The sequence below is a fragment of the Loxodonta africana genome, chromosome 8 (assembly GCF_030014295.1).
Source record: "Loxodonta africana isolate mLoxAfr1 chromosome 8, mLoxAfr1.hap2, whole genome shotgun sequence".
In the NCBI taxonomy this organism is placed as follows: Eukaryota; Metazoa; Chordata; class Mammalia; order Proboscidea; family Elephantidae; genus Loxodonta; species Loxodonta africana.
This window is the reverse complement of record NC_087349.1, coordinates 121,731,779-121,744,375: the sequence shown is the minus strand read 5'-3', so window position 1 is coordinate 121,744,375 and position 12,597 is coordinate 121,731,779. Positions and strand designations below refer to the sequence as shown.

The window sequence follows — 12,597 nt, the reverse complement described above, 5'->3', positions numbered from 1 at the left end:
ATTTTGCTGCAGCCGCTTTTGAATGATCATCAGCAAAATTTTGCTTGTGTGTGATATTAATGCTATTGTTCGATAATCCACATTTGGCTGGATTACCTTTCTTAAGAATAGGCATATATATGGATCTCTTCCAGTTGGTTGGCCAGGTAGCTGTCTTCTAAATTTCTTGGCATAGATGAGTGAGCACTTCTAGCACTGCATCTGTTTGTTGAGACATCTCAATTGATATTCCCTCAATTCTTAGAGCCTTGTTCTTAGCCAGTGCCTTCAGTGCAGCTCGGACTTCTTCCTTCGGCACCATTGGTTGCTGATCATATGCTACCTCTTGAAATGGTTGAACATTGACCAATTCTTTTTGGTATAATGACTCGTATATTCCTTCCATCTTCTTCCGATGCTTCCTGCATCATTTCATATCTCCCCCATAGAATCCTTCGCTATTGCAACTCGAGGCTTGAATTTTTCCTTCAGTTCTTTCAGCTTGGGAAATGCAGAGTATGTTCTTCCCTTTTGGTTTTCTCTCCAGCTTTTTGCACGTGTCATTATAATACTTTGCCTTCTCTGAGCCACCCTTTGAAATCTTCTGTTCAGTTCTTTTACTTCATCATTTTTTCCGTTTGCTTTAGCTGCTCTACGTTCAAGAGCAAGTTTTAGAGTCTCTTCTGGCATCCGTTTTGGTCTTTCCTGTCTTCTTAATGACCTCTTGCTTTCTTTATATATGATGTCCTTGATGTCATTCTACAACTCGCCTGATCTTCAATCATTAGTGTTGCACCATGTCAAATCTATTCTTGAGATGGTCTCTAAATTCAGATAGAATATACTCAAGGCCGTACTTTGTCTCTCAGGGAGTTCTAGTTTTCTTCAACTTCAGCATGAAATTGCATAGGAGTAGTTGTTGGTCTGTTCCATAGTTGACCCCTGGCCTCGTTCTCACTGATGATAGTGAGTTTTTCCATCACCTCTTTCCACAGATGTAGTCGATGTGATTCCTTTGTATTCCATCTGTATAAAACCAAAACACCAAACCCAGTGCCGTCGAGTCAATTCTGACTCATAGCAACCCTATAGGGCACAGTAGAACTACCACATAGAGTTTCCAAGGAGCGCCTGGCGGATTCAAACTGCCAGGCCTTTGGTTAGCAGCCATAGCACTTAACCACTATGCCACCAGCGTTTCCTCCATCTGTATAGTCACCGTTTATGTTGTTGAAAAAAGGTACTAGCCTTGAAGTCTTGCAGAATTCAACCATGCTATCTCCGGCATTGTTTCTGTCACCAAGGCCATGTTTTCCAATTACTGATCCTTCTTGTTTCTTTCCAACTTTCGCATTCCAATCACCAATAATTATCTTTACATCCTGATTGCATGTTCAATCAATTTCAGACTGCAGAAGCTGGTAAAAATCTTCAATTTCTTCATCTTTGGTCTTGGTGGTGGTTGCGTAAATTTCAATAATAGTCGTATTAACTGGTCTTTCTTGTAGACATATGGATATTATCCTATCGTTGACATCATTGTACTTCAGGATAGATCTTGACATGTTCTCTTTGACGATGAATGCAATGCCATTCCTCTTTAAGTTGCCGTTCCTGGCGTAGTAGATCATGTGATGGTCTGATTCAAAATACCCAAAACCAGTCCATTTCAGCTCACTAATGCCTAGGAAATCGATGTTTATGTGTTCTATTTCAGTGAGGAGTAGGAGTATTTTCTGTCGTATTCTCCACAGTTAAACTGATACTTCTGTTATAACAGATTTCAAAGCTGGTTGAGAGACCACAGACATCCTCTAGTTATGTGCCCTTCTTGAGGAAATGAGGCCTGATATCATCCAGCTAGCTAAACTGGGGTAGAACAGAATAGGCCAGAACCCAGGTGTCTTAGTTGTCTAGTGCAGCTATAACAGAAATACAGCAGGTGGATGGCTTCAACAAACTGTTTATTCTCTCACAGTCTAGTAGGCTAGAAGTCCAAATTCAGAATGCCAACTCCAGAGGAAGGCTTTCTCTCTCTGTCATCTCTGGAGGAAGGTCCTTGTCACCGATCTTCCCCTGGAGTAGGAGCTTCTTAGCACAGAGACTTCAGGTCCAACGAATGTGCTCACCTCCTGGTTTTTCAGTCTTGTTGGCATGAGCCCCCTCTGTCTCTCTGCTTGAGTCTCCCTTTTATTTCTCAAAAGAGATTGACTCAAGGTACAATCTAACCTTGTAGATTGAATCCTGCCTCATTAACATAACTGCTTCTAATGCTGCCTCATTAACATCATAAAGATACGATTTACAAATCAGATCACAAGATGGTGGACAACCACACAACACTGGGAGTCATGGCCTAGCCATGTTGTTGACATATTTTGGGGGACACAGTTCAATCCACGACACCAGGTCTCCTCATTTCTGGTCCAGAGGATTTCTTTTCTTCCTAAATTTCCCCCCTCTGTCTTTTACATAGTTGGCTTTTTCTAATCACTGATTTTTAAAATAAATGAAGCCTTTTAAGTATTGTAGCAGTTTAGAGGATTAATAAAGCTTTGCCATTATGTTACAGTTTTTATTCCTAAAAGGGGTATGGTGAGGGAGATGAATATTATCCCACCTAGTATTTGTTTCTGTTAGTAAATAAATTCAGTATTGAACCCCTTTACTAACTATTCAGGTTACGAAGGTGAAGATCATTGGAATCACCAGACGCTTAATAACATCGCATTCTTTTCCTAGTCGTCAGTGTTTGTATATGTGTTAATATTTTCTCTTTTCAGTAGTTCAACTAGTATGGCTGAATTTTAAGACAGGTCCGCATTATGCTTTGAACCACTTATTTAACATATTTAATATGCTTACAGCTCTCTTAATATTTCATACCTGTTTTGCTTTTCTTTCCCATTTCTTTGAGATCAAGCCCATTTCAGTTGATTGAGTTGGAGGAGGGAGTTACTAAAACAGCTGTTTTAGTTCTGTTCTACTTCCAGCCTGAAGATTCAGTACCAAATGTGACAGTATCTGTTACTTGAGGCTGCTGGACTAATGCAAGAACGCAGTTCCTTTTCCAGAAGCTAACTACTGCCCTACAGTAACCTTCAGCTTCTGGCATCATGGTCTAGATTTGAACAAATGACATTGAGATAAAAGGCACTGCATAACATGGCTGGTCCTCCTGCTCTCAGAATTCCCTTACTCAAGCAGTTCAAGTCCAAATCAATAGGCTTCGTAACTCCATTTCCACATAGAGGCACAAATAAGGGCTTTTTTTAAAGAGTTTGTTACCAGGTTTGAACCAGAGTTTAAGAATTATAATTTGTCTATATTTTAATAGTTGGAAACCATCTCTGTGCCCCCTGAAACCTGTCTCCACTTCACACCCTTCCCATAAGCCGTGACCATATTCCGCCTTACGCCGTTCTTGTCTGTCTGTCTTCTCTTTCACTAGAGCAGCGATTGTGACACAGTCAGCTCCATCTGCCCTGCAGTATCTGGTACAGTAATTCTGTGCAAAATAGATTATTAATAAATGTATGAATGAAATTTATTTTTTTATAATAAAAAAATTAGGTGCAATTGTGTTATGAAAGCTTTTAGAGACTTTCTCTCACTAAATGAAATCAAGGAATTAACTTTTTAGAAATGTTTTATTTACAAGTTTTATATTTGAATACAGGGCAGAATCTAGACAGTGTGCCCCATGGTACAGAAATGAAATCAGACTCCAACCAGAAAAAGTCAGAAAATGGAGTAACCTTAGCACCAGAGGATACCTTGCCTTTTCTAAAGTGCTACTGCTCAGGACATTGCCCAGATGATGCTATTAATAACACGTGCATGTAAGTATTTTATGCAGTCATTCTTAAGAGTTAAGAGAATAAAGTTGTGTTTAATGCTATTTTAAGAATTGTTTGTACTGTCTAATTTTTTTTTCTTTAACTGTATGTGGTATCTTTCCAAAGAGCAAAAAGCTGCTTATTTTGTATATAGGAACATTTGTTGCCATTAAGTGATTTAGAATTACTTTCTTAGAGTAACTGTATCGTATAGCTTTTTAGAGGAGATGAAAGAATCTAGTATTTGTCTAACATTTTGAGTTTAATGAACTTTTATCGTAAAATTATTGATGCTCATTGTAGAAAACTTAAAAATTACCAGATAAGAATTTGCTCACAAACTCCTACAAATTGAAATATTTTACAGGTACATAAGAATGATACTGTGATATTTAATTTTGTAATTTTATGCTTTTTTCTTATAACAGGGGAACTTTCCCAACCCCAGTTCACATATGATTTATATAACTATTTTTATTTTCCTACTTAATTTTATGTTAACTCTTCAGTGCTTTTACATGTGATCATGTAATTCTATTACATAGTCTTTGGAGCATTAAAGAATTGACTTAACTAGCCAAAAAGTTTTTGTGAACTGCCTAGTCTTATCAGTCAGTTGTCTCACTGTTAAAAAGATAATAATTAATGCCATGTTTTGTACTTTCCTAATAATTTTATGCTCTTTGGAGGTGACCAGATATAAAGCATAAAATTACACATGTAAAATCTTGGAATTATTTGGTTGCCACTAGCATCTTAGGTTTGTTGTTTGTCCTTGGTTGGTGGTTGACTCGATCATGAAAAACTATGGGGCAGTGATCAATTTATGCCTTCCTAGGAGTTTTTTCCGTAGGTTCGTGTTTCCCATTGTATCACTATATGAATATTTCGAAGAATCAACACAAAGCCAATTCCTATAATGTGGAGGTCAAATATTCCCCAGATTTCTACATCCTAGCTGAAAGGTGACCTTTGGGGTGGTTTCAGTTCAATATTTAAAGAATATCTTAGGACAGTAGTCTTAGGGGTTCCTCTAGTATCTACCGGTCCGGTAGATCTGGCCTTTTTTTGGAAAGAATTTGAGTTTTATTCTACAGTTTTCTCCCATTCTATCCAGGACCATCTATTGTGTCCCTGGTCAAAACAGCCAGTAGTGGTAACTGGGCACCATTTAGTTCTTCTGGTCTCGGGATAGATGAGGCCGTGATTCATGTAGTCCTTGTAAGATGGTAGTGTTGGTAGTAGTAGTAGCATCCAAATCTGTCTAACTTCGGGGGGAGAATGTGGATCAAGATCAGCCCAAGGCTGATCTCTGTGGGGAGAAAGGAGGTCAGACATACCTCCTTCCTCCAACCTTTTTACCAATTCTGACACCAGCTGTCCCTCTCACAGCACCAGCACCCTGTACTTCTCTTCTCTGTGCTTTTCTGATTCTTGGGTTTCCTTCCTTCTCTTTTGTTCCAAATAAATAAAGACCAGTAGTTGTATTTTAGATGGCCGGTCTTAAGCTCCTGAGACCCCAGATACTACTAACAATATTGGTAGGTAGAACATAAACTCGGGAACTGTATTATGCCAATTGACTGGATTGTCCCACGAGACCATGGCCCCAAGCCCCCAACGCAAGAGAACCAATCCCATGATTAGTATCGGCACCTGTAGCCCCACCCTCCTCCGTTTTTGGTTGTTGTTATTGTTGCAAAAACCATATACAGCTTGCTTATTGACATTAGTTGTATTGGTCATGATAATGCAAACCACTCATTTGGTGCCACCATTCCCATTTCTACAAAGAGTGATTACTACCTAAGGAATACTTCTCACTCTTCCTCCCCACCCTCCCTGCAACCACTAATCAACATTAGTTTCTGTATATTTACATATTCATGTCATTTCATAAAAGTGAGGACATACAATTTTTTTTTTTTTTTTTTGATTGATTTCATTCAACGTAATCTCCTCAAGGTCCATCCATGTTGTAACATGTTTGGTGGACTCATTTTTCTTTATCTCTGAGTAGTAGTCCAGTGTATGTATGTACTGCATTTTATTTATGCATTCATTTTGGTGGGCATTTAAGTTGTTTCCATCTTTTTGCTATTGTGAATAGTGCTGTAATAAACATAGGTGTGCATGTGTCTGTTCATGTTACTGCTATTAGATCCCTAGGGTAATTATCTAGGAGTGGACTTGCTGGGTCATATGGCAGCTCTACCTCTAGTTTTTTGAGGAACCACCAGATTGTTTTCCTCAACAGCTGTACACTTTCGCATTCCCACCAGCAATAGGCAAGGGTTTCAATTTCTCCATAGTCCCTCCAACACTCGTTATTTTCCATTTTTTCTTAAATCTTGGCCATCCTAGTGGGAGTGAAGTGGTATCTCGTTGTGGTTTTGATTTGCATCCCTGATGTGTAATGATGTTGAGCATCTTTTCATGTGTTCGTTGGCCATTTGAATGTCATCTTTGATGACGTGTCTGTTCATGCCCTTTGCCCATTTTTTCATTGGGTTACTTTTTGTTGTTAAGTTGTAGAAGTGTTCTATATATTTTGGCTATTTGACCCTTATTGGTTATATTGTTCCCAAAGATTGTTTTCCAGACTGTAGGTCATGTCTCTTTATTCTTTTGATGAAGTCTTTGGATGAACAGAAGCATTTAGTTTTTACAAGATCCCAGTTATCTATTTTGTTTTCTTTGCTCATGGATTCTTGTTGCATTTGATAATCTGTCATTGAAAAAAATTAGGTCCCAAAGCTGTGCTCCTGTATTTTCTTCCAAGAACTTTATGATTTTAAATTTAACATTTAGATCCCTGACCCGTTTTGAATTAGTTTTTGTGTATGGCATGAGGTGTGGGTCTTGTTTCCTTTTTCTCGTGTGGACATCCAGTTTTGCCAGCCCCATGTGTTGAAAAAGTTGCTTCTTCCCCATTAAATGGGTTTGGCTCCTGTATTAGTCATCTGGTGCTGCTGTAACAGAAATACCACAAGAGGATGGCTTTAACAAAGGGAAATTTACTCTCTCACAGTCTAGTAGGTTATAAATCCCAATTCAAGGTGTCAGCTCCAGGGGATGGTTTTCTGTCTCTGTTGGCTCTGGAAGAAGATTACTTTTATCAATCTCCCCCTGGTCAGGGCGCTCCTCAGGCGCAGGGACTACAGGTCCAAAGGACACACTCTGCTCCTGGTGCGGCTTTCTTGGTGGCATGAGGACCCCACTCTCCACTTGCTTCCCTTTCCTTTTATCTCTTGTAAGATAAAAGGTGGTACAAGCCACACCTCAGGGAATTTCCCTTTACATTGGCTCAGGAATGTAACCTTAGTAAGCATGTTACAATCCCACCCTAATCCTCTTTAACATAAAATTACAGTCACAAAATGGAAGACAACCACACGATACTAGGAATCATGGCCTAGCCTTGTTGATGCACACATTTTTGGGGGACATAATTGACAGCTCCCTTGTCAAAAATCAGTTGACCGTAGATGTTTGGATTTATTAATCATTAAGATCTCAATGTATAAATATATTTATATAAATTTCTTGAAAATTAATCGATTCAGAAGTTTTCTTTTTTTTAATTACCTTCAGTAAAATATGCCTCTTAGGAATGTCAGTCCGTTCTCCCAAAATATACTTTTCTTTGAGTCCGTATGTTTCACAGAAAAGTTCATTTTAATTTATATCATGTATATGAATGGAGCCCTGGTGGCACAGTGGTTAAGACCTTGGTTACTAACCAAAAGGTCAGCAGTTTGAATCCACCAGCTGCTCCTTGGAAACCCTTTGAGGCAGTTCTACTGTTCTGTCCTATAGGGTCACTATGAGTTGGAATCAACTCCATGGCAACTAGTTTGGTTTTGTTTTTGGTGTAGTGTATGAATTGTTGAAATCCTAGGGAGGAGAGATGGTTATTTTTAAGTATATTTTTGAAACATTAAGTCCATATAATTTATAAAATTTTATCCATCAGCTTTCTGTGATCAGATGACTGATTAGCAAAGTTACTTAATCATATTTGGAGGTTTTGTTTATTAGAAATCCATTTCCATCTGACATCTGACTCTCATTGGCCCCTTAGGCCTTAGTTCAGACACAGCAGATATCTTTCATTTGCCTTAAAACCTACTTGGTTTTGTCAGTAAATTTACAGGTGAATACAATTCTTATTCAAAACACATGGTACTAATGGTCATCAGCACTGGTCGTATTCAAACTCAGACTTAATTAGTACTTTCTGGTGTAAAATGATCCTTTTTTTTTTTTTCCTAGAACTAATGGACATTGCTTTGCCATCATAGAAGAAGATGACCAGGGAGAAACCACGTTAGCTTCTGGGTGTATGAAATATGAAGGATCTGATTTTCAGTGCAAGGTAAGATCTAATTTGGGGCCCACAAAGAGAGGACAACATAAAAACACAGATTTTCTCTGGGAAAACGTGCAGATCTGCACTTTGCTGTCTGTTCATGTGAGCAGGTATATTAGAGTGAGTTTAGTTCTTCAAGTAATATGATTGTGGCAGTTGAAGTTCCAGGTTATTTTACTTCAAAGAACGTTTTAAGTTAATTCTCTCTCTTTCTGTGTTGTTATGGCTGCAAAAATGATACCATCACACTTATTTCTAGATTATAAAATTTATTGAAAAGGCAAAGGTGATTGTCACTCTGAGACAACTTAGAAACGTTAAGTAGTTCTAAGAAAGTGTTAGTAGAGTTATTTTAAGAGTAGCAGGAAAGGAATCAGGATCTGTGATAGGAGTTCATGAACATCGAGATGGCTCTGGGCTACAAACCTAACCTTCAAAAATCTGTATAGAAATTATGCATGTAATTTTGCCCCAAGGAATCCTTCTACTGGTTTTGAAGAACAACTGCAGATAGAACTGATAGCCATCTGAAGCTTCAGCTATGTTAGAAAATTATTCAGAATTTCTCAGGATTGAGAGATACCTTAAAGGTTATATGTCTCAGCCTCTCAGTTAGTGCTCGAAGTGTCCACTACCTACATAGCCCCTCCGACACACACGCAGACAGAGTATCCCACCTATTCTCCATGTGCTACATGCACCCTAGTGGCAGGAGCTCATTGCCTCCCTGCAATCTGTTGCCACTGAGTTGATTCTGGCTCATTGCAACCTTGTAGGACAGAGTAGAGCTGCCTCATAGGGTTTCCAAGGCTGTAATATTTACGGTCTGCCACATCTTTCTCCTGTGGAGCAGCTGGTGGGTTCAAACTGCCAGCCTTTCAGTTAACAGCCAAGCACTTCACCACTGTGCCACCAGGGCTCCTTCCATTACCTCCCAAGACCACCTATTTCATCTGTAATGACCTGCCCTGACCATTAGAAAATTTTTCCTCCTAATGGCTGCAAATCTATCTTCCTATCTACGTCTTTGGACCATAGGAGACCAATCTAATTCCTCTTAACATAACAGCATTTTAACTACGTACAGACAGTTTTTGGCTTTTGTTCTGTTTGTCTCCCCACACCCTCTAATCTTTGCCCGATGAAAATACTAGTTCAGTGACCTGAGCTGTTCCTCAGGTGATTATTGTCAGAGTTCTTTACACCTCTGGTAGGTTTTCAGTGGAGTATGCAGAATTGAGTGTGGCCTGGCCAGGAAAAAAAAAGAGACTTAGTAGTCCTTTTCCCTCTGTCTTTGTCTTCTCGTGTTAAATGTTTGGTACTCACCTCATATTCCTGAGACATGCTAAGTTTTCTGTCAGCTAACATCCCCTTGTCTTTAATTCATGCTACTGCCGAGCCACATTTCCACACTTTATCAATGCCACTGGTTTCTGGGCACAAATAAATACAGGTATGTGTCACTTAACTTCCGTAAAACATCTGTGAAATAGGACATTATGTGATTTGGATGTTGTGAGAACAAACATATCCAGGAGAGAGGCGTGCTGGACAGTCATCAGGCAGGCCCAAGACCTGTACCGCCACCATTGCACCAAGGGACTGTGGGAAAACTGTGGCTCCACCACTGCCAGTCCTGCATGGTTGCTGCCTGGTCTCCAAGAGCCACACCTGGCCCCCACAGCAGCACATGCTTACTGTCCAGCCAGCCACCTCCAGGCACACCATCAGTTCCCTTCCTTCCTCCCTGTCTGCCTTCCCATTCCGTCAGTGGGCTTTAAAATCTTCTAGCCCCACCCAGCCTTCCTCTGCCTCCTCCCCCAGCCGCCTTTCCTGCTCCTCCTCCTGATACTGGATACTGCCGCAGCCCAGACTACTCAGCAGCTGCCATCACGGGAGGAGCTGTGGTCTCAGGTCTAGGCATGATGCATAGGGCTCCCTGGCCAAACAGGACAGCTGCTTCACAGGGCATCCCACTTGGTGGTTCTGGTGGTGTCTGTGCATTCCCTGCCTGAGGCAAGCGCAGTGGGACAGGCAGCTGAGCTTGGGCACCGGGAACCTCTCCCGCTGCTGCACCAGGGCCAGGGCTGTCACAAGATCTGGAGAGCTAGTGAGAGAACTTAACAAAGTATGTCCACTACGTCCCATTCTCCAATCAGAATGTCTGAACTCTGTTATAACCTTATAGGACCATGGAGATATATGCAGTTGGGTGTTGTCTAAATGCATGTTATGCAGCATATACCTGTAAATAGGACTGTGTCATGGATTGAATTATGTCCCCCAAAAAATGTATCAGTTTGGCTGGGCCATGATTCCCGGTATTGTGTGATTTTCCTGTATGTTGTAGATCCTACCTCTATGATGTTAATGAGGGAGGATGGACGACAGTTGTGTTAGTGAGACAGGACTCAATCTACAAGACTGGATTGTGTCTTGAGGCAATCTCTTGAGATACAAAAGAAGCAAGCAGAGAGACAGGGGGACCTCATATCACCAAGCAAGCTGTGCCTGGAGCAGAGCGCATCCTTTGGACCTGGGGGTCCCTGTGGACAGAACCTCCTAGTCTGGGGAAAGATTGATGAGAAGGCCAAGAGAGAGAGAAAGCCTTCCCTTGGAGGTGACACCCTGAATTTGGACTTTGAGCCTACTTTACTGTGAGAAAATAAACTTCTGTTTGTTAAAGCCATCCACTTGTGGTATTTCTGTTATAGCAGCACTAGATGACCAGGACAGAGTGGAAAAAGTTCTGTTATATAATTGTCACTTACTTATCTTTGTTAAATTTTGTCATACAAGAATTAGTCTTTGGGGACCATTGTCTCGGAACATCTAGGTCAATTGACAGCATAGTTCATAAAGAAAATGTTCTATATCCTACTTTGGTGAGTAGCCTCTGGGGTCTTAAAGTTTGCAAGCAGCCATCTAAGATACATTTATTACTCCCCTCCTGTCCAGAGCAAAGGAGAATGAAAACCAAAGAGCAAGGAAAATATTCGTCCAAAGGACTGATGGACCGCATGAACCACAGCCTTCATCGGTCTGAGCCCAGAAGAACTAGATGGTACCCAGCTACCACCACGACTGCTCTGAGAGGGATCACTATAGAGGGTCCCAGAGAGAGCAGAAGAAAAATGTAGAACAGAATTCAAATTCATAAGAAAAGACCAGGCTTACTGGTCTGACACAGACTGGAGGAACCCCTGAGACTATGGCCCCCGGACACCCTGCTAACTCAGAACTGAAACCACTCCTGAAGTCTGCCTTTCAGTCAAAGATTAGACAGGCCTATAAAACAAACATGTGAAGAATGTGCTTCTTAGTTTAGTCAAGTATACAAGACCAAGTGGGCAACACCTGCCCAAAACCAAACACAAAAAAGGAGGAAGGGATAGGAAAATTGGACGACTTGAGGTAGAGAACCCAGGTGGATAGGGAGTGAAAGGAAGAAAGTGCTGACAAATTGCAGGGATAGCAACCAATGTCACAAAATAATTAGTGTTTAAATATTTGAATGAAAAACTAATTGCACTGTAAACGTTCACCTAAAGCACAATAAATTTTTTTTTTTTTTAAATAATGAATAAAAAAATTTTTTAAAAAAAGGAATTAATATTTCAATTTGGCAGGATATTTTGGGACACTAGTTGCTTCTAGATAATGCTATTTGCATATTTATCAAGCACATTTATGATATATTTTTAAATCACTTATAAGCATGTAGAAGAAAGTGATATGGTAGGAGCTCTGAGCTCAGCAGTAATAACCAGTGCTCTGCAGGCCCCCTAAACTAAAGGTTTCCCAAACTAAATTCAGCGTTATAGGTTAGTTGCTAAAGAGTCTGTGTTCCCGTCCCTTTGCCACCTTTTACCATCCCTGAAACATTGGCAAGAAGCTTTACTCACCTAAGTTGTTTTCTCAGCCATGAAGGAGTTCTTCTAAGGATTAAATGAGATAGCATACGTAAAGAGCTGAACAGTACTGACACAGTCCAGGCTTAATAAATGTTGTGTACCATCGAGTCATTTCCGACTCACAGACAACAGAATGAAACACTGCCTAGTCCTGCGCCATCCTCACAATTGTCGTTATGTTTGAGCTCATTGTTGCAGCTACTGTGTCATTCCATTTAATTGAAGGTCATCCACTTTTTCATTGACCCTCTACTTTACTGAGCATGATACCGTTCCCCAGTGTGATGGTTAAGATTGTGTGTCAGCTTGTCTGGGCCATGATTCTCGGTGTTTATATGTGATCACTCCCATGATGGAATCTGCTGTGAGTGTCCAATTAGTTGAGGGGGAGTTTTCTTGGTGGTGTGGCCTGTATCTGAATATAAGGAGACATGTTGGGTTTTTGCTCACTCTGGATCCTGCGGCTGCCTCCTGTTCGTCTGACCTCCGGTTC

The 12,597-nt window shown here is 40.5% G+C and overlaps 1 protein-coding gene across 3 annotated transcripts in view; it reads left to right on the top strand.

Moving 5' to 3' along the window:
* Positions 1 to 12,597, top strand: part of BMPR1A (bone morphogenetic protein receptor type 1A) — a 215,331-nt gene that overhangs the window by 154,550 nt on the left and 48,184 nt on the right. For all 3 annotated transcript variants that reach the window (XM_003418596.4, XM_010598256.3, XM_010598257.3), the window contains 2 exons: positions 3,659 to 3,821; positions 8,094 to 8,196. In XM_003418596.4, the coding sequence (XP_003418644.1) occupies positions 3,659 to 3,821; positions 8,094 to 8,196 (266 nt within the window). The remainder of the gene's footprint in view (positions 1 to 3,658; positions 3,822 to 8,093; positions 8,197 to 12,597) is intronic.